At 48.5% G+C, this 17,740-nt stretch overlaps 2 protein-coding genes across 3 annotated transcripts in view; one reads left to right on the top strand and one right to left on the bottom strand.

Annotated features, from left to right (window-relative positions):
• Nucleotides 1-7,266, top strand: part of LOC119442775 (solute carrier family 23 member 2) — a 62,114-nt gene extending 54,848 nt beyond the window's left edge. For both annotated transcript variants that reach the window (XM_037707793.2, XM_037707794.2), the window contains exons 7-11: nucleotides 1,009-1,150; nucleotides 2,372-2,625; nucleotides 4,471-4,744; nucleotides 5,712-5,807; nucleotides 6,478-7,266. In XM_037707793.2, the coding sequence (XP_037563721.1) occupies nucleotides 1,009-1,150; nucleotides 2,372-2,625; nucleotides 4,471-4,744; nucleotides 5,712-5,807; nucleotides 6,478-6,677 (966 nt within the window). In that variant the 3' untranslated portion in view covers nucleotides 6,678-7,266. The remainder of the gene's footprint in view (nucleotides 1-1,008; nucleotides 1,151-2,371; nucleotides 2,626-4,470; nucleotides 4,745-5,711; nucleotides 5,808-6,477) is intronic.
• Nucleotides 7,267-11,660: 4,394 nt separating this feature from the next.
• Nucleotides 11,661-16,816, bottom strand: LOC125943312 (uncharacterized). Its single transcript, XM_049662392.1, has 2 exons — nucleotides 16,382-16,816; nucleotides 11,661-11,993 (listed from the first exon to the last, which is right to left on the bottom strand). Exons 1-2 carry the CDS (start codon nucleotides 16,623-16,625, stop codon nucleotides 11,899-11,901), a joined length of 339 nt encoding a protein of 112 aa, XP_049518349.1. The 5' UTR covers nucleotides 16,626-16,816; the 3' UTR covers nucleotides 11,661-11,898.
• Between the last annotated feature and the right edge of the window lie 924 nt (nucleotides 16,817-17,740).

Below are 17,740 nucleotides of genomic sequence, written 5' to 3'. Positions count from 1 at the left end.
CGGCAGATAGCGCATTTATAATCCTTGATCGATGAGGCGGTCATTACTTCCATGAGAAATAAAACGCCTAAACGAATAATTAACATAATTATGCTAATTAACTTCTTAATTATTTTACGGCACATCTACGAATTATAGCCGCTGAGTTCGCAAGGCGTATCCACTTGGAACGAATTCTCAGGACTGAACCAGTTTCGAGATATTAATTTTCAAAGTGTCCGACGAAATGCATGGGCGTTCCAGTTAACTTTTTGAGGAAAACGCTGTTTCAATTATATGCATTGACGCACAAAGTTAACTAGAACGCCCATGCATTTCGTCGGACACTTTGAAAATTAATATCTCGAAACTGGTTCAGTCCTGAGAATTCGTTCCAAGTGGATATACGTCTTGCGAACTCGACGGCTATAATTCGTAGATTCGTAGATGTGCCGTAAAATAATTAAGAAGTTAATTAGCGTAATTATGTTAATTATTCAATTGGGCGTTTTGATTTCTCATGTAAGTAATGGCCGCCTCATCGAGTAGTTTAGATCAAGGATTATAATTGTGCTATCAGCCGCAGGCAATTGTTTAAAAATTGGTGCAGCTAAAATGAAGCACCCTGTATAACCCACTGTGCAGTTTTGGGGCGTTAAACCCCCAATTTAATATTTTCTCGTTGTTCTCACACTAATTTACTGAATTTCTAGTAACGTTCTGACACCGAAAGACTATATACCTACATAATTTGCTGCGCATAAAAAAGTCGTAGACACGAAAAAAAAGTAGGGACGAGATTTGTCTTGTCATTTTCCTTGTCTTCCTCTTTTACTTGGCGCTGTGAATCAGGAATCTGTTCAAACACTCCCAGTACTTCGTTCTTATTCAGTAGACCTAAATGATCTACTCTCCTGCTGCTGTTCTCTTCTAAATATATTTGCCGCGGAGACAGACACCTTCCTAGAGCTTCTTCTTTGGCTGCTATCAATCGAGCTCACTTCTCCTTTGTCCCTCCGTCTCCGTTAGATCATCATGACCATCGGAATCATGTGGCTCATCTGCCTGGCGCTGACCCTCACCGACACCGTCGGCCCCGAGAGCGCTGTCCGCACAGACACCAAGCTGCGGGCGCTCAAGGAGAGCGACTGGTTCAACGTCGCCTATCCGTGTACGTGTACGATAGCTGGCGCTGCATTTATAGCAGCTCATTGGCTTTTCATTTGTGCAGCGACAGCAGTCAATGAATTTCTGATTCACTCGGATTTGTCCGAAGTCGTCGCCATCGGCGTCAGCCGCTTAACGTATTCAATACATAAACGTTACCATCGTTATATGCCGATTGTTCCAGATACGTAACAACTACGGGGTGATCATTTTTAAGTTTTCTCGATTTTTTTTTAAATTGCCTGCGGCAGATAGCTTAATGCTTGTCCTTGATCTTGATTATTTGAAGAGGCGAGCGTTACTAGCACGAGAAACAAAGCACATATTAAACTAATTAACAAAGATTTACTAAATAAACACTTTATTAATTACTTTACGGCACATATTGCAATTTACGAATTGTGATTCGAAACACTCGCTATGTAATGAACGAAAAGAAAGGAAACCGAGGGGCCCGATTTTTATTGGTCAAATCATAAGAAGCCAACAAGCAATGATACGAAGGACAGCATGTAGGAGAGGATCTCGAATCCGGCAGCTTTGATGGCTTCAGGTAGCATGCGTGGGTTTATTGACCAGTTGTCGTCACCCGAAAAGTTCAGCGTACTGCGGTAGATGGGATGTTCTACATCCACTGCCATGGCCGTGAGTGGCGCTGGCTAACACACCCAGGGTTAGCTCTAGTAGACAAACATAAATACCCACAAAAGTAAACGGGAAGATAGCGCCGCGGTAGCTCAATTGGTAAGATCATCGCAAGCATAATGCGAAGACATGGGTTCGGATCTCACATGCGGCCAGCTGTCTTTTCTTCCCCTTTCGTTTTCATTTATGCATCATTTAAATATTTGCTTCAATTAAGAACTGCAGTTAATGTCCCCTATACTGTGCTTCGTATCACTGTTTGTCGGAGTCTTATGATTTGACTATATATATATAAACAGGACGTGTGTCTAATGAGCTCCTGAATAACACTTTGCAATCTGGTGAACGCGGCTTAAGTAATGGATTCGGTATCTCAGAGAGGTGCGGTGTAGTATTAATGTACTTCTCTGGCGTTTACCGCTGAATCACTGCTAAACTTTCACTTATTTATTTTCTATGGTATGGTTCTTGAGCCACTTCCAAACGATTTCGGCAGCTCCAAGGACTAACTATACGTCCCTTCCCGCTTTGCCAAGCGCCAGCCGTTCACACGACGACGTACCTTAATTCCTCCGTGCAGTCCAGTGGGGCCTCCCGACGGTGAGCGTGGGCGCCGTAGTTGGATTGCTGGCCGGCGTGCTCGTCTCGGTCGTCGAGTCCGTGGGCGACTACCACGCGTGCGCGCGCCTCTCCGGTGCGCCCGCTCCGCCCGTGCACGCCGTCAACCGCGGCATCATGGTCGAGGGCCTGGGCTCCATCCTGGCCGCCGCCTGGGGCGCCGGCTGCGGGCTCACCTCGTACAGCGAGAACATCGGCGCCATCGGCATCACCAAGGTACGCCACGGTCAACATGCAAAGTGCTTGAATAGGGACAAAAGCGAACAGAGACGTAACGAAATAACTCGAGAATAGTTACTCTCGACGCCTACTAGATTCTTGCCGCGTACTCGGCTCATAACATCGGTTCCGTTTCTCTTGTTCCCGCCGAAGGTCTTGTGTACTTCGCGCTGCCGGGGATTCACGATTTTGGGGAAGCAGTCCACTATAGAAAAAAGGACGTTCACACAAACATGAAAGATGAAGACATATACACAGGCACTGAACTGCAACTATTGGTTTATTGCTCAAAGACGCGATTATTTAGTGAGTGATTTGGTAAGCGCACGCGCTGTGATAGCAGCATAGCGAGGAAAACAAGAACAAAACATTAACAAATAGACGAAGATAACCGTCACAGTGCGCGGTTTTCTGAAAATTACACTGAGGGGCAGCTGCATTGATACTCGTGTCCTTCCACTTGACCAGGCCCATCGAGCCCTGGTAACTTTTCTGAAGGACACTGACTTGGCCTCTCGTTTATAGACATTATTTGTATTTTTGTTTTGTCCTGTCTGTGTCTCCGTCATTTCTTTATTTCCCCTTTTCTCATATTTTCATTTCCTCTGTTCCCTCCTCCTATAGGAGTAGGCAGGCGTTGTGCCCCTCTCGGTGGAAGTTGTCAGCTTGCTCCCTCCTTAATCCCTTTGTGTCCTTGTGTGTATATGTGTGCAAATCAACTAATAATAATAATAATAATCCACTTGTCGGTTTCCATTGCTTCTAAAATATTTTCTGATATTTCAGACAAACTAGGGAAATTGTAGAAGCACTGCTAAAATCACGTGATAACAAGTGCGAGGTCATGCAGCTTCAGCAGCCTCATGAACTCCAGTACAAGATGGTAGCGATACCTTAGATGGCCACACTTTACCGCAATCTGCGAAAGGAGGGGTAGAAAAGCTGACGTCTATGTGGTGTTTGCAGCTGTGCGATTGTCGGGCTGTGCAAGAAGGTGATTGGAGAAAAAAAGAAACGTGTCCCTGCCCAATCAAGCACATAAATCCTTATGTCCCTTGTACGGAGCGAGTAGTTATGCGATTCCTCTGATGTGTGACAAGATATATATTCTCTCTCTCTCTCTCTCTCTCTCCGCGCTCACAAAAAACAAAGGTTTTGCGCAGGGAACGCAACCAACGAACTACGGAAATTTTAGAATCAATAGAATTCGACAAGTGGAAGGACACGTGCATCTGCTGCCATTCAATATCATTTTCCGAAAACGCGCACTGCTATAACTGGGTAGTTGATTCCATCTCGATCGATGGTCATTTTTGTCTGTCTGTTAATGTTTTGTTCTTGTATTCCTCGACATGCATGCTGCGCTTACTGAAAAGGCCCGTCTTTGATTAATAAAACAATGGTGCATACAGTTCAGCGCCTGTGTATGTCCTCATCTTTCATGTTTGTGGGAACGTCTCTTTCCTATAGTGCGCTGCTTGAACAATATAAGTCACTAAATACCGCGTTCGGCAATTGTAGCGCCGGTATCACAATCTAGTCGTTAGCATTTTCCCTGAGAACATGTATCATTGTAGGCAATCATGTAAGCGCTATGCTTTCGCATACCTCATTGTGTCTTAGCAAGGTAATCAACAAAAATAAAATGTGAAGTGTAAATTGGCTTGCTGCAGCCCTTTTTATAGCCGCTCTGAGCGATCTTGATGGCTCACGAAGACCGCAGCTAAGATATTAATAAAATATAAGCATCACAATTCTCTTATTGACCCTGGACATAGCGAAAACATGCCCCTGCATGTACGCAAAGCGATGCCAAGCGTAACCTGCGGCGGTCGAACGCAGGTGGCTAGTCGGCGGGTGATCCAGTACGGTGCGGCCATCATGATCGTGCTGGGCATGGTGGGCAAGGTGGGCGCCCTGTTCGCCGCCATACCGGAGCCCATCATGGGCGGCATCTTCATCGTCATGTTCAGCGTCGTCTCGGCCGTGGGTCTGAGCAGCCTGCAGTTCGTGGACCTCAACTCGTCACGGAACCTCTTCGTGCTGGGCGCATCTTTGTTCCTCGGCCTCTGCGTGCCGGACTGGGTGCGCCGACACCCGACAGCCATCGCCACGGGTATGTGTGAATGTAAACAACGCCCGGGGGCGAACCTCGGCATCTTTAGAAGCTGACTTTCAAATCGTTAAACGGATTTTTCAGTACATATATGCCTTAAACTTACTTGCAGTTGATTGTGTGGAAAATTACAAAGTGCAGGAGGTTTCACATAAGTAAATATTGCCATCCACCTGCACCTGACAATATGCACCCGCATACTATAAAGGGGCTCATATCATCGATTTCATCGAAAAGAAAACTTGTCCGGGAATGTAGCACAAGACCACTGCCTTTCCCGGTGCAGTCTCTTTACCATTTTAGTGAACCAGGAGGTTTTAGCAGACGGTGGAGTGGCCTTAGTTGCCAGAACACCGAACTATAATGTAGTGTCGCAGGTACACCGGCAGTTACCGAAAAATTTCGGAGTCCGCAAGCAACTCGCGAGATGGGCAACGTTAAAAAAAATTAAATTATGGGGCTTTACGTGCCAAAACCAGTTCTGATTATGAGGCACGCCGTAGTGGGGGACTCCGGAAATTTGGACCACCTGGGGTTCTTTAACGTGCACCTAAATCTAAGTACACGGGTGTTTTCGCATTTCGCCCCCAGCGAAATGCGGCCGCCGTGGCCGGGATTCGATCCCGCGACCTCGTGCTCAGCAGCCCAACACCATAGCCACTGAGCAACCACGGCGGGTTATGGGCAACGTTCCAAACCGCGTCGTTGAATTGAGAGCACTGAATGACGAATTACTAAAGACAATTTTACATACCGCACTTTGGAGAGTCTGAACATGCGTGTCGAAACTGCAGTCGATTCTTCTGTCGTGTTGTTGCGCTTCCTGATTCAGCGTGACTTTCTGCGGCAAATATCACGCGTGTTTACGGAAATGCCGCGTGCATGCCGTTCCGGGCGCGCGCGAAACAAAGCTGAGGTTAACAGTCGCTTGTCGAAGGCTGACCGCGCAGTCTGACTTTTATTACAGGAAGCGAAGAAGTGGACCAGGTGATCCGCGTACTCCTCAGCACAAGCATGTTCGTCGGCGGCTTCGTGGGCATCTTTCTGGACAACACGGTGCCTGGTGAGTTCCACAGAAGCAACACCATAGAAACTGTAGACCTGCATTTATGAAACTACTACTATTCTTAATACCACTATTCTTAATTCTTAGACTAAAATAAAACGATGAGGTTTAACGGTTTAATGTCCCACAGCAACACTTTGAGGAACGCCGTGAGGGGGCCCGGAGGGGGGCGTGATTTAATTTCGGCCACTGGATCGAATTCTCTAACGAGCATCTGAATTTAACTGCATGAGTGTTTTTGCATTCCAGTCGCGTCCGAATGTAGGCACCATCATCGGCAATCAAACCCCCGACTTTGTGCTAAGCAGCAGAATCTCATAGTCACTGTACCACAGTTCTCTCACATTCTTGTCAGTATTGAAACGAGCAAGTCAACAAAGCAACACACCTATAGGGTATCCTGGGAATGTCTGTGTAAGGACGCCAGTGAGTAACTTTACTATATAGTTTATTGCTGTGAATTTTCTAACTCATTTTAAAAGCATACAGGAATAAGCAGCATTTGTATAGGGTCAAGAGCTTGAAATGAACGAGAATACCTGCCAAGTATATGCGAAAGTTGACGCGACAGTATTATCAGAATGAGCCACATCCGGAACTCAAAGCACGCCCCGAGGTCCGGCCATCCAGTCTTGCAAGTTCGCTCACCATGTACTTCGTTGTGCAGGCACGCCGGAGGAACGTGGTCTCCACGGCTGGCGCGAACACGAGTGCGGCGGTGAGGACGCCGGCGACGATGGCAGGCCGGGAGAGTCTGTCACCGTCAAGGAGTGTTACGATCCTCCGGGTTCCAGCTTCGTCGCCAACAGGATCCCCTTCTCCCGGTTCCTGCCGTTCAGCCCCAACTTTCGGTTGTTCGGCCGGTAGCCTGCGGCCGAGCACTGTTTGGTGACTGACATGCGAGTCGGTGACGGCGCAGTCGATCGAGACCGAGAAACCACATGGGCGCGAGCCACTGCGTCTCCGAAGCATTTTCATGCTCCCTCTACGGCGATCGACGCTCCGTTATGTGATATATTGTGACGACGACGAGATGTCTGGGCCGTGGACCTGGTCGTCCCCATCGAGACGCAACACCTGATCTCGCTCCTGGAACGCTCCCGCGAACCGTGTAGAATACGCGTAGACCTCGTACATTCATTCTTTATACGGACATCTTTTCATGTGCAACGCAAAGCTCGTGTGATTGTAGAAATGTGTGGGTTCGCGCGTGGGACATATTACGTGTGGGACACGCCTGCCTGTGCAGGGCGTGTTTGAGTGTATGTGTCTGTGAATATGTTGTGCGTACGTGTGAATCATTTTGTGACGATTAGGAGACAACGTTATTCGCGGGATTAGGTACATTTAAATAGTAATAAATATGAGCGGCTTTCTGAAAGCTGCTCGCCACGGAGTGCTGGTACACATTTTTGTGCTGTTGTGTATAATATAATTGAAGTCATTGTATATGCTGGATATAAAAAAAAAAAAAAAGAATTGCGCAGATCCTACGCACTGTGGTTGTCTGGTATGCGAAGCATTTTGCCGGAACCTGGCTATCCAGCATTCTTTGTGGATCCGCAAAACGATACCAAGTGGACCAACATGTTCCTGTAAGTTGAGTAGCTGTGCGCGTAGGTCGCGAGCGTAAGCGTACGTGCCGACATCCGCACGACGACAACCACGTTGTAGACAATCGTATGGCATCAATGGAATTTCTTTTCCGGCCATTCAACGCGCGCCTACGACAGGGCGACTGTTGGACTCTGCATAAGTAGTGAACGGCGTAAGCGAGAGAAGCATGGATTGTCACGTCATCAGCGACTACGTGTTATACTATCGTACGTAAGAATACGACTGTTTCATGCGGTGTATCATATTACGACGATGGCATTTGTACTTTGGCGAATAAATGTTAAAACTTGATTAACTTGGGCGATCATTAAACGTTGCACAGTTTCTGCGTAGCGTAAGTTACGACAAGGAAAGTATTGGAGAAAGTGGGCGAGTGCAGCCTAACACGGCGCCTCAAAGCGCGAGCTGTCACGAAGACGACGACAAAGTGACAAGGAGTGCACGCGCCGAGTGTTCCAAAGAGCTGGCTGGCTGGCTTTGGAACGAGAGAAGCATGCGTGCTATAGTACTTGCTATGAAATTTTCACGTATAGAGCGTACAACTAGCCTGCATACGCGTTTTCCACAAGTTGTGTAGGCCAAGGAGCATAATTTCGTCATATTTCCGTGGTATCAAATGACAGAAACCTGATGCCATAGTTACAGTGCTTGATGCTCGGTTTATTGAAGAAATTTTAATCGAATTGTGTCGGCAAAGATAGGCTGACTCCTTTTAACAGTTGTATACTCTGTTTTATCTTGTCGAAACCGGCAATAAAGCGCAAAAAAAAAAAACATCGTGGCCTAATACTTAGAGCACCCGGCTGATATGCTCGACGACAGCGGTTCGACTCCCACATCGGCCACACATTATTTTTCTTAAAGAGAGTCGAGAGAGGAACGCACCTACCGGAAAGTGCTAATAATTAGGCAGAGAATACTTCGCATTTATATACTGACGGGTGTCGATTGTGGACGCCATACTTTACATTTTCTGAGACTCTGTTCATTATATGCGTGAATGCGGTGTGATGAGCAACCTTTTTTTCTTTCTTTTTCTTTTTTTTTTTTTTTTTTTTTTTGGGGGGGGGGGGGGGTCGTTCGGTTTAACAAGATCTGTATACAGCGTGAACAAGTGCACGAGTGCGCATCATCATCATCATCATCATCATCATTATCATCACTACCACTGACGCTTGAAATCTCGAAAGCGGCTTCACGCACAAATTGAGCAAAATCTAGTCTAGCTTTTCATTTGTACTAGGACGTTTAGCGCGGGCGAAACACCACCAAGAAAGACAGGCACAACACAGCGCCGTATAATTTTCCCCATAAGATAAGCGGCTCATTACGAAATAAAAAAAAATTGAAATGGGAGCTTTAAAACATTCTCCTTCAATTCTTGCTATCCAAGGAAGATGTCGGAACTTTAGACACGGAACTACGCTATCGAGAGAAACATTGTCGGTAAAACTTGATGGAGTTCCGCTGCGCCAATTTAAGCTCGCGCACGCCAGTGAGTGAGACCTGTTAGCTGCAACCCTTCCAGACCCAATACTGGTATAGATTGAACACCATGGTTGGCAGATCGAACGGCCTCGTTCTCAAGGTCATTACAAGTTTTTGCCGCAATGGTCCGTTACCCACCAATAAACGATGTTGTGTGCCTTGCCGATTGCGCTGTGGCGTACAGTAGACTGATATCAGCTACTATAGCTGTTCATTTGGTCTTTGACGAAACAGTAGCATCAGGCACTGGAGAATAGAGCCGCTATTCTGGACATTCCGCCATTTTCTTCGAAGTGTGACGTACGCGCGACGCTTACAAAATGGCGCCGATAGCCCCGATTTGCTTTCGTAACGTGACGCAAATTTGACGTTTCGCCTAAGAAACTGTAGACATTGAACATAGCTTGGTTGATAAAGCAAAACAGTTTTCCTTCCCAGTAAAAATAAAGCAGCTAGCTCAAAGCGTACGATTATTCCATCAAAATCATTTCTCGCTTCCGTCGTCTGCATGCGCGCAGGCTGTCGTCTGCTTCATTAGCTAGGATGCGTGTCCTCGGGAAACGGAATGAGTCATCGTATATTGGCGCCCACGCGCTTGCTTTCTACCTTGAGACAGCATACGCGACCTGCCAGTGATGATAAGCGCACGCTCCAGGCCGCGTTATCGCTATCTCGTGATCCGCAAGTGACTCAGCCCGACTCGTCTGGCTGAGAAGCGGCCGAATATCATCGATAGCGTTGCTGGCGCCACAGGTATCCGCTTGAGCGACGCAAACGCAGGCACTGCCATCTCTTGTGCACTTCGCTGCTCACTCGCACCTCGAAAGGATAAAGCCCCTATATAAGAATAAATATAGGGGCTTTACGAAAGGAAACTTCAAGGCGCCGTCTTGCGTACATTTCTTTTTGTAAATTAAAAAGTCACCGTTGTCATAGCCTTTGATGACGCGAAAAGTCATTAATATTGATTACAATACAAACGCAATAGTGAAAAGTGCGAAATGTCGCAGAAAGTTTGCTAGTTTCAACGAATATTATTTCAAATAAACGTGTTTTTAATAAAAATGATGGTGCAAAACACAAATGCCAACACCACCCGAGATCGATGCAAATGCTATGAACACGCGTTGTGAACAAAAGTTTTTTTATGGCCCGAAATGACGCGGAAAATGCAGCGATACGCATGCCTCTCGACTGCCATTGCATATGGCCGCTCATTACCATAATTCGCGCGGCTCGTCGCACCACAAATTATGGCGGAAAATCTCTGCAATGGCGGCCCAGCGCAACGTCACGCAACGTCAAATTGACGTTTACGAAACGGCCCTTCCTGTGACGCTCCTCACGGGATATTCCTTCAGCCAATGAACAAGCTGACATGCCGGCTATCTTGGAACGCCACCACATATTCGCGAAATTGCAGATGCATTGCACGAGCTTCTGCACGCTGCCGTCCACTTTCTTTCTAAAGCGCTAGAGTCGCAATATAGGTGCCAAGGACCACAAAAAAAGTATTAGTCGATAAAACTTGCAGCTCCACGTCACCTTTCGTCATTCTGACGAAAACGCAAAATTGCATTTTGCAAAACTTCTGTTTCCCGGCACAAATTTCAAAACACGTGACCTCTGGACAGCCAATGAGACAGCCAAGATGGCGGATAATGGCGGCCGTGCAGCCGCCATGCGTGTCCAGAATAGAGCCCTAGATCTGTGATGAAGAGCTGCCCATACTAGGGAGCCTACATGCAAGCGCTTGCATGTAGGCTCCCTAGCCCATACGCATGCAGGCTCGAGCACAAGGGTGGGCCTCGTCATTTCCACTCCAATGTCAGATTAGATAACGGCCGCTCGCCATGCACGCGACGGCACTGAAGGTATATATACCGCGCAAGCAAGCGCGTTCCTAGTAACAACGCTCTCTCTAAGTCGCCTCACAGTGAGCAAGAACTGCTTGAGATATCGCAGAATGTAGTATATGGTAGTATCGTAAAGAGGTCAAGCTAACTTGCTGCCAGACTTGCACATCTGCTTCCATATGTGCACGAAGTCGCTTTATCGCCCTGGTAACTTCTGAACAAGCAGTTGCACGGATACCTTTGGTCACTAAATTGAAATGTTTTTCTGTGAACTACCTTCAGATGCTCTATAGTCAAAATGTTATCGGCGCTATATGTTGTCATCGACTGCTGGAGTTGTATGCACATAAAGCGCACTAGCATGCAATCAAACCCGCAAGGCCTGCAGAGTTGAGCGAAAATGTTTCTTCCGATAAGCTGGCGGAGCTAAACGCTCACTGCAATTCACAGACTTCCATGCAATTCACAGACTTCCACCATTGCACTGTCGTTTCAGTCAGTGTAGAGTGATGGCTGCTGCTTCAGAATCAGGAAGTGTCATCTTTGCGCAACGCGTGATCATCTTTGCGGCGATATGCGTAGGCAAGGTACCATGTGCGCGCACTCAGATGCCTGACGTGTAAAACATGTATACCCGCGCACCCCTGTATAGGGGATCGCGTAGTGGTAAAACGTGACATTTGTTGGAATCAAGACATGCAACAAGTAGCAACATACAGTAATTATGTAAGTTACATTATTATTTTGTGCGGTTTGAAAACATATATACAATGTACAGAGACTGAAATAAGGGAAGAAGCAGGCTGGCAACAGCCACCGAATGAGTCAATGAGCGGAGGAGTATTCATTATACCGCATCGGTGCGCGCCCGGGAGAGGCGGTTTCGCGTGTCCCGTGGGCGATCCCCACAGCGCGTATTTATTTATGCGGCATCGTGTAGTATTTGGACCCATGGCTACTATATTGTTACTGGACAGGTAGCCAGCAATGCCGACAGAGAGGCGATCTAATCAAGACGTCAAGGGCCCCAGCGGTTGTATGCGCCGAGTCGTTCGTACCACTTCAGCCAGTCGTCCACGTCGATACCATCAGTTCCACAAAACGTCCCAGGGTCACTAGGCTACGCTTTAAGACGGCCGACGGTGCGGCGTTCGTCTGAGAAGGAGCAGGCGGTGGTGTTGGTGGATCCGTTGGCACGGTCCTGGGTCGTACAAAGAGTCCACTGCGGAGTTTCCCCCACGTCCACCACCAAAATATAACGAAGAATAAAAGCGGCGGAATATACTAACAATGATGATGTACAAGAACGTCACGAGAGACAGTATGGTAAACCGGCGCTCAAGGCTAGGCGCCGCTGCGTCTTTCTTTGGTCGCGTCTTTTCGGCAATGCTGACTAACTGTCCCTTGACAATATGCGCTCGGTGCGTCATACGCATTCTAGTTACCATCATCTCCGCAGACCATAGAGTTTCATACAAACTACTAGAGGAAACCTTGGCACTAGTGTCTACTGTAGCTGAAAGCAGTGCGGTTTCAGCTATAGCACGGAAATGATGGTATAGTGCATTGATTTGCCAAAACTTCGTCCTTCGGGCTTCGTGACATTACAAGAGAGTACTGCAATTTTCAAGGGAGCACTATAATAATTAAATGGGCATTATTATAACTGTCCAACGGCAGGACTCGAACGCACGACCTCTGGCACACAAGCCCGATTTTAAACCGTTTCGCCCACGCGGGCACATTTTTTTTTCTTTATTTTCTATACGCCACGGACACGTGGACAAGAGGAACCGCTCCAATTAGCAGAGACTATGCATGTTCGCAGAGTTTTATTACCTTCTGTATTTAAAAAAAATGTATAGATTGCTTTCAAATTTAGGCCAATGAAGGCAGATAAAGCGTAACAAACGGAGCCACAAACACGAACATCAGACAAATCCCTGTACTGCCCATCATTCCCATGGTGACCGAACGATCGCAGCGCCAGAATTCCCTCTATGTACATACTAGAGCACTGCATGGGCTCGGGCTTACCCGAAAGCCCGGGCCCGGCCCGGCCCGTGGCCGGGCCGGGCCGGGTAGAGGAGTGTTTCACGGGCTAGGGCCGGGCTCGGGCACGGCGTGTGCTTTTTGACCCGGGCCCGGGCCGGGCTCGGGCTTTCTGCGAGTTATTCTCGGGCTTCTCAACTCTGAAAAACATGTATTTTTCGGTCTCGGGCCGGGTTCGGGCCGGTTTCGAGGCGGGCTCGGGCCGGGCTCGGGCTTAAGGTAAGGGGTGGCGGGCCGGGCCGGGTGGGTAACGTAGATTATTTCCGGGCCCGGGCCGGGCCCGGGTCTCGCCATAAATGTTTTGATCGGGCTCGGGCGGGCCGCCCAATGTGAAAACGGGCCCGGGCCGGGCCCGGGCCGCAAAAATCGGCCCGTGCAGTGCTCTAGTACATACCGTAAGAAGCTTTATGCCTCAGGCAGCTAAACAGCCCGAATAACTATTGAACGCAAGCACATGACAGCGGAGCTAAACAGAGCCAGTGACACGGGCGGTCCCACAGCCGTGCAGGAACATTGTCCACTTCCTGAAGCCTCAGATAAAAACGCATGCAGGTAACCTGTTACAAATTCAGTGTAAGAAAGGCATTATAGCTATAACGGTCGTTTAAGCCCCTGCGACATATTCATGTTGACAGATGGTCGGCTGCGAATTCAATGTGCGCTGAACGCTTCGTTCCCGACTGGTTGAATGACCTGCCGAGTCAAAACTGAAGAACCGAGAAGAAGCACGCAAGTCGCTGACTGTGCTTGCAGCTGTGTTTGCAGCGAATTTGGCGCTCCAGTTAGGTGCAGAAATCTGCGAGAGCTACGCGAATTTCTTGCGGCCTCCGCATGGTGGCAGCAATCGCCCGTTATCACTAAAGCCCCTATATTTATAAAAGTAGCGCCATCCACTTCCCTCCTCCTCCGTTCCACTATCGCGCTCAGGCGGCGCCACTGTCGATATCGCGCCTCGATCGCGCTGGTCGCGCTCGGCGCGACCAGCGCGATCGAGGCGCGATATCGACAGTGGCGCCGCCTGCGTCGGGCCTGCCGTGGCAGACGACAGCTAACGCGCTACCAGAGGAAATCCGAGGAAAACTTCGATCGCGCCCTGCGGAGACGTTTTTGAGGCGCGATTTTGCTTCGTCAGTCAGTAACTGGTCTTAATAATGCCGTTTTGGAAGTAGCAACGCGACGATGCGAGACGGCGCAAATATCGAGTGTGCAGCAAGCGTTTGCGCACGCCGGATGGTAAACAAAAAAAGCCTTTTGCCCTCGCCTTGTCGGTTGCGGCAACTTAAGGCGCAGCAGCATGCCATCACAATGAAGTTCTTGGCCCTAACACGTTTGATCCGTTTGTGCGTACAGCACTTTCGTCGCACAGGCCCGAGAATGGCAGTCGGAGCGCGCTGGAAAGAAAAAAAATATACAAAAGAGCGACGCGAACTTCCACGTGACACGGATTGGCCAATGGGGGATATATATAAGTGGTTCTTGAGGGAAAGGGAAAGGTTGGCGCTATCTTCTGCAGCGCCAATGGGGGAGTGGAGATGATGATAAGTGGTTCTTGAGGGAAAGGGAAAGGTTGGCGCTATCTTCTGCAGCCCTTGAGGGAGCACGGCTCAGCGCCAACGGGGAGGGGTAAGTGGGAGCGAAAGAAGGGATAGAGTGGAGTCGCCATGGCTGGGCGAAGCAAAACCGGCAGGCATAGGCGGCACGGATCAGGCCGAGATGGAAGGCCTTGGTGTGCTGCAGAGTCTGCAGGGGTGTTGTGCCAGGCCGGTCAGGCCCGGGGTGGGGTGGGAGGCCGTGAGGCCTTCCCGCTTGTAGAAATGTCCTTAGAGGCGTGCGGAGAGCCCTGACGACTCAAGGAACTCCACGACGCCTCGAAGTGCAGAAAGGTGGTGTCGGCCGGGGAAGAGGAGATCTTCCTCCTTGCCAGAGGGGAGGCCCAGGCGGCGGAACTCCTGCAGGAGTGGGCCCCGCTGCTGGAGGTGGAGTGGAGGAGGCTGGGGCGACAGGAGGCGGCTAAGAGAGGGCGAGGAGGAAGCGCCGGGGTGAGCGCGGTGGCGGCAAGATCTAAGAATGGCGCTACTTTTATAAATATAGGGGTTTTAGTTATCACTAAAATCCCTATATAAGAAAAGTACCGCCATCTACTCTTTCCTCCGTCGTCTCCTCTCCTAAAGCGCGTGCTTTCTTTATTTTTTGCTTGCGAAAGCAAGTCGACGGTGGCGGCCCTAGAAAGTCCACGTTGGAACTTTCAGGCCGGGCGCGCGCCGCCGCCGGCAACTGCGGCTGCGCGGAGGACTTTCAACATGGCTCTGAGGCGGGAAAAAAAAAATATATATATATATATATATATATATATATATATATATAAAGAAGTCAAAGCGCGCGCTATCATCGTCCAATCGGAGATACAGGAGAGAGCGAAGCGGCGTTGATCAAAGGATGGCGGTACTTTTCTTACATAGAGATTTTAGTTATCACAAAGTGGCCGCTCGCGAAGATGAATTGTTATCGACTTTGACAGGGCCCGCGACCTTTCTTTACTGTTAGTAGCGAGGAAACGACAGCGCATTGCGAGACGAATTCTCGCAAAAAGTCACGTTTTGGATTCAATCAATCTACGGCTGAAACGACGTTGCAGGAGCATTTACAGCACCTCGTGTGCAGGTACGCGGCATCAAAGAAATCTAGCCTTCCAGCGTGTGTCGTTGCTCCCATAGCACAGAAATGAAAGAAATCTCGTTCACTATATACCTTCTGGCACAGAGATTCGCTTTTGCTACTTCGTTCGAATGATTATTCGCACCAGGTCAAAAGTATATCCGTCATGTATACAGCTACAGTGACCACTATACGACTGTTCGACTGTTTAAAAGGACGACAAAGAAGACGAAGGTGCAGAAAAGATTCCACGTTATGCTATGGAAAGCTTTACTTGGGTCATTTCATTGCTCTACTACGCGATAGTTGCCGCTTGAAGAGTCAGTCGTAGCTCATGTCACATTGTCACTTAATGCGAACTTCAACGTAATCCGATGGTCTTGAGAAAGACCGGCTGGGTTGCGTTCGTGAAATTGACGGCGCAGCACTGGCCCTTGACACACACAGGCACTGGTGCACATCTGTCGCATCCCTCGAGCCATCCCTCGAGCGCATGCATCGTCCTGGAGCGTAGCTAGGCGTGCACATGACAGCACTCCACAGCAATCGACCTGTTTCTCCCTGGATATATCTCTTACACCAGAACCACAAGTCAGCAACATTTCTGTGCCTCGTTTCTTTAGTCGGTTGATTGCTTTACAGATGCTGACGGCTCCGAGGGGCACTGGTGTCGGCATCACATATAGCATTGGTGAAAACTACAGCACGTAGTAAGTAATTCCACGGTTTCAAGAATATCTCGCGCACACACAAAACTTGCGGAACGTCGTCTGCGAATTTTCTTTCGTGGAATTCGCGGCGCTTGCCCGTTTGACACTCACGCAAGTCCGTTCACCAGGCACTTAATTCTTTTGAGCTCAGACGCGTTTTTCCGAGACTCCGCTCAACGGTCGACGCTCTCACCTCGCGCCGCGTCTTCGACGAGCCTCTCCAGGTCGGCGATCCTGTTGTGCATTTCGTCAAAGGTGAGCACCTGATTCACCGTGGCGAGGGCCAGTTGCTGCTTCACTTTCCTCAGGTTCTTCTCGATGGCCCATGTAGCCGTCGCGGCCAGCTCGTCACGCAGCCCTCGCCCACCGTAAGCCTGCAACAGCGAACAAGGCTCTGCAGACTGAGACGAAGCTTCGGCGTCGTGTTCTGTAGCCATATCCCGGCTTCCTGACAGCTACTGTACAAGTACGGCACCTTCCTGCTTGCCGGAATGAAGTCGTGCCAAGCCACGTGGGCCCTTTTATGCATTTATATTCATGCGATGACAGCCATGACAGCGCTGTGCCTGCGACCTAAGAAAGCTTCCTGCTGTTAGCTTCTTAGTTCATGATGTGTTATCGCTAGCTTTACGGTTTTCATACCACGTCCTTTCCTTCCCTTTAAAACGTGTTACTCGGGAAAACCGCATAATCCGATAACTTGTAATTCACTGCTGATTCGGTCACATGCTCAATATCGGTGAACGAAAAAAAAAAGAAAGGGAACGGTCAACCAAATCAGATCTGCATAAATTCCCGAGGTGCTACTAAGAGTAATCCTTTCGTGGATCATAGGTATCTTGTCTAGTACTACGGGAACGTCAAGCCGAACGGCAGCATTTTTTTAAGCGACAATATTTCACTTCTCGCCATGCATCTTTTCTACATTTTCTTCGTGTTCATCGTGTTTTTATAGTTGCAATGTGTCAGTTTTTTGGGGGTCTGTGTACGTATCATGACAGGAAAGATGCAGCGTGCTTGAAAGATCAAAAGACAGAAACAAATATATGGTAATCAGCAATGTGATTTTGCATTGGTGTGGGGGACGATAAGCACAGTCTAAAAAAACTTTACACCCTTTAAGGCATATTTTGTCTCCAAAAAATATTTGTCACCTGCCTTGTTCGCTTGTCGTTTCTTCAAAACATCTGCGCTCACAACTTTTTTTTTTTTGTCAGGAATGCTGCGTCACGCTGATAACGAGCATGTCATTCGTGATCTGAAAGTACCGGGCACGCAGCGTTAAATAAAAGAAAGGCACGCAAGATAAATGACGATTATTTGTTTGGGGGTAAGATAGGTCCCAAAGGGTCCATGTATTTCATCATGTTTCTTCTGCCAATCATAGTTACGATGTCACCTGAAGTATTTGGGTGCAGTTTGTCAGGTTTAGACTGTCTGGGCTCATTGTATTATAAGCTGGCTTCGTTTTATTCCTGATCCACGCGAAGGCAGCGTTGAAGTGCATTGTCGGTCTATCTGCAAAGACATTCATCCAAGACGGGTAATGTAC

Source organism: Dermacentor silvarum, chromosome 2, assembly GCF_013339745.2.
Source record: "Dermacentor silvarum isolate Dsil-2018 chromosome 2, BIME_Dsil_1.4, whole genome shotgun sequence".
Lineage (NCBI taxonomy): Eukaryota > Metazoa > Arthropoda > Arachnida > Ixodida > Ixodidae > Dermacentor > Dermacentor silvarum.
This window is presented reverse-complemented; position numbering and strand designations above follow the sequence as displayed.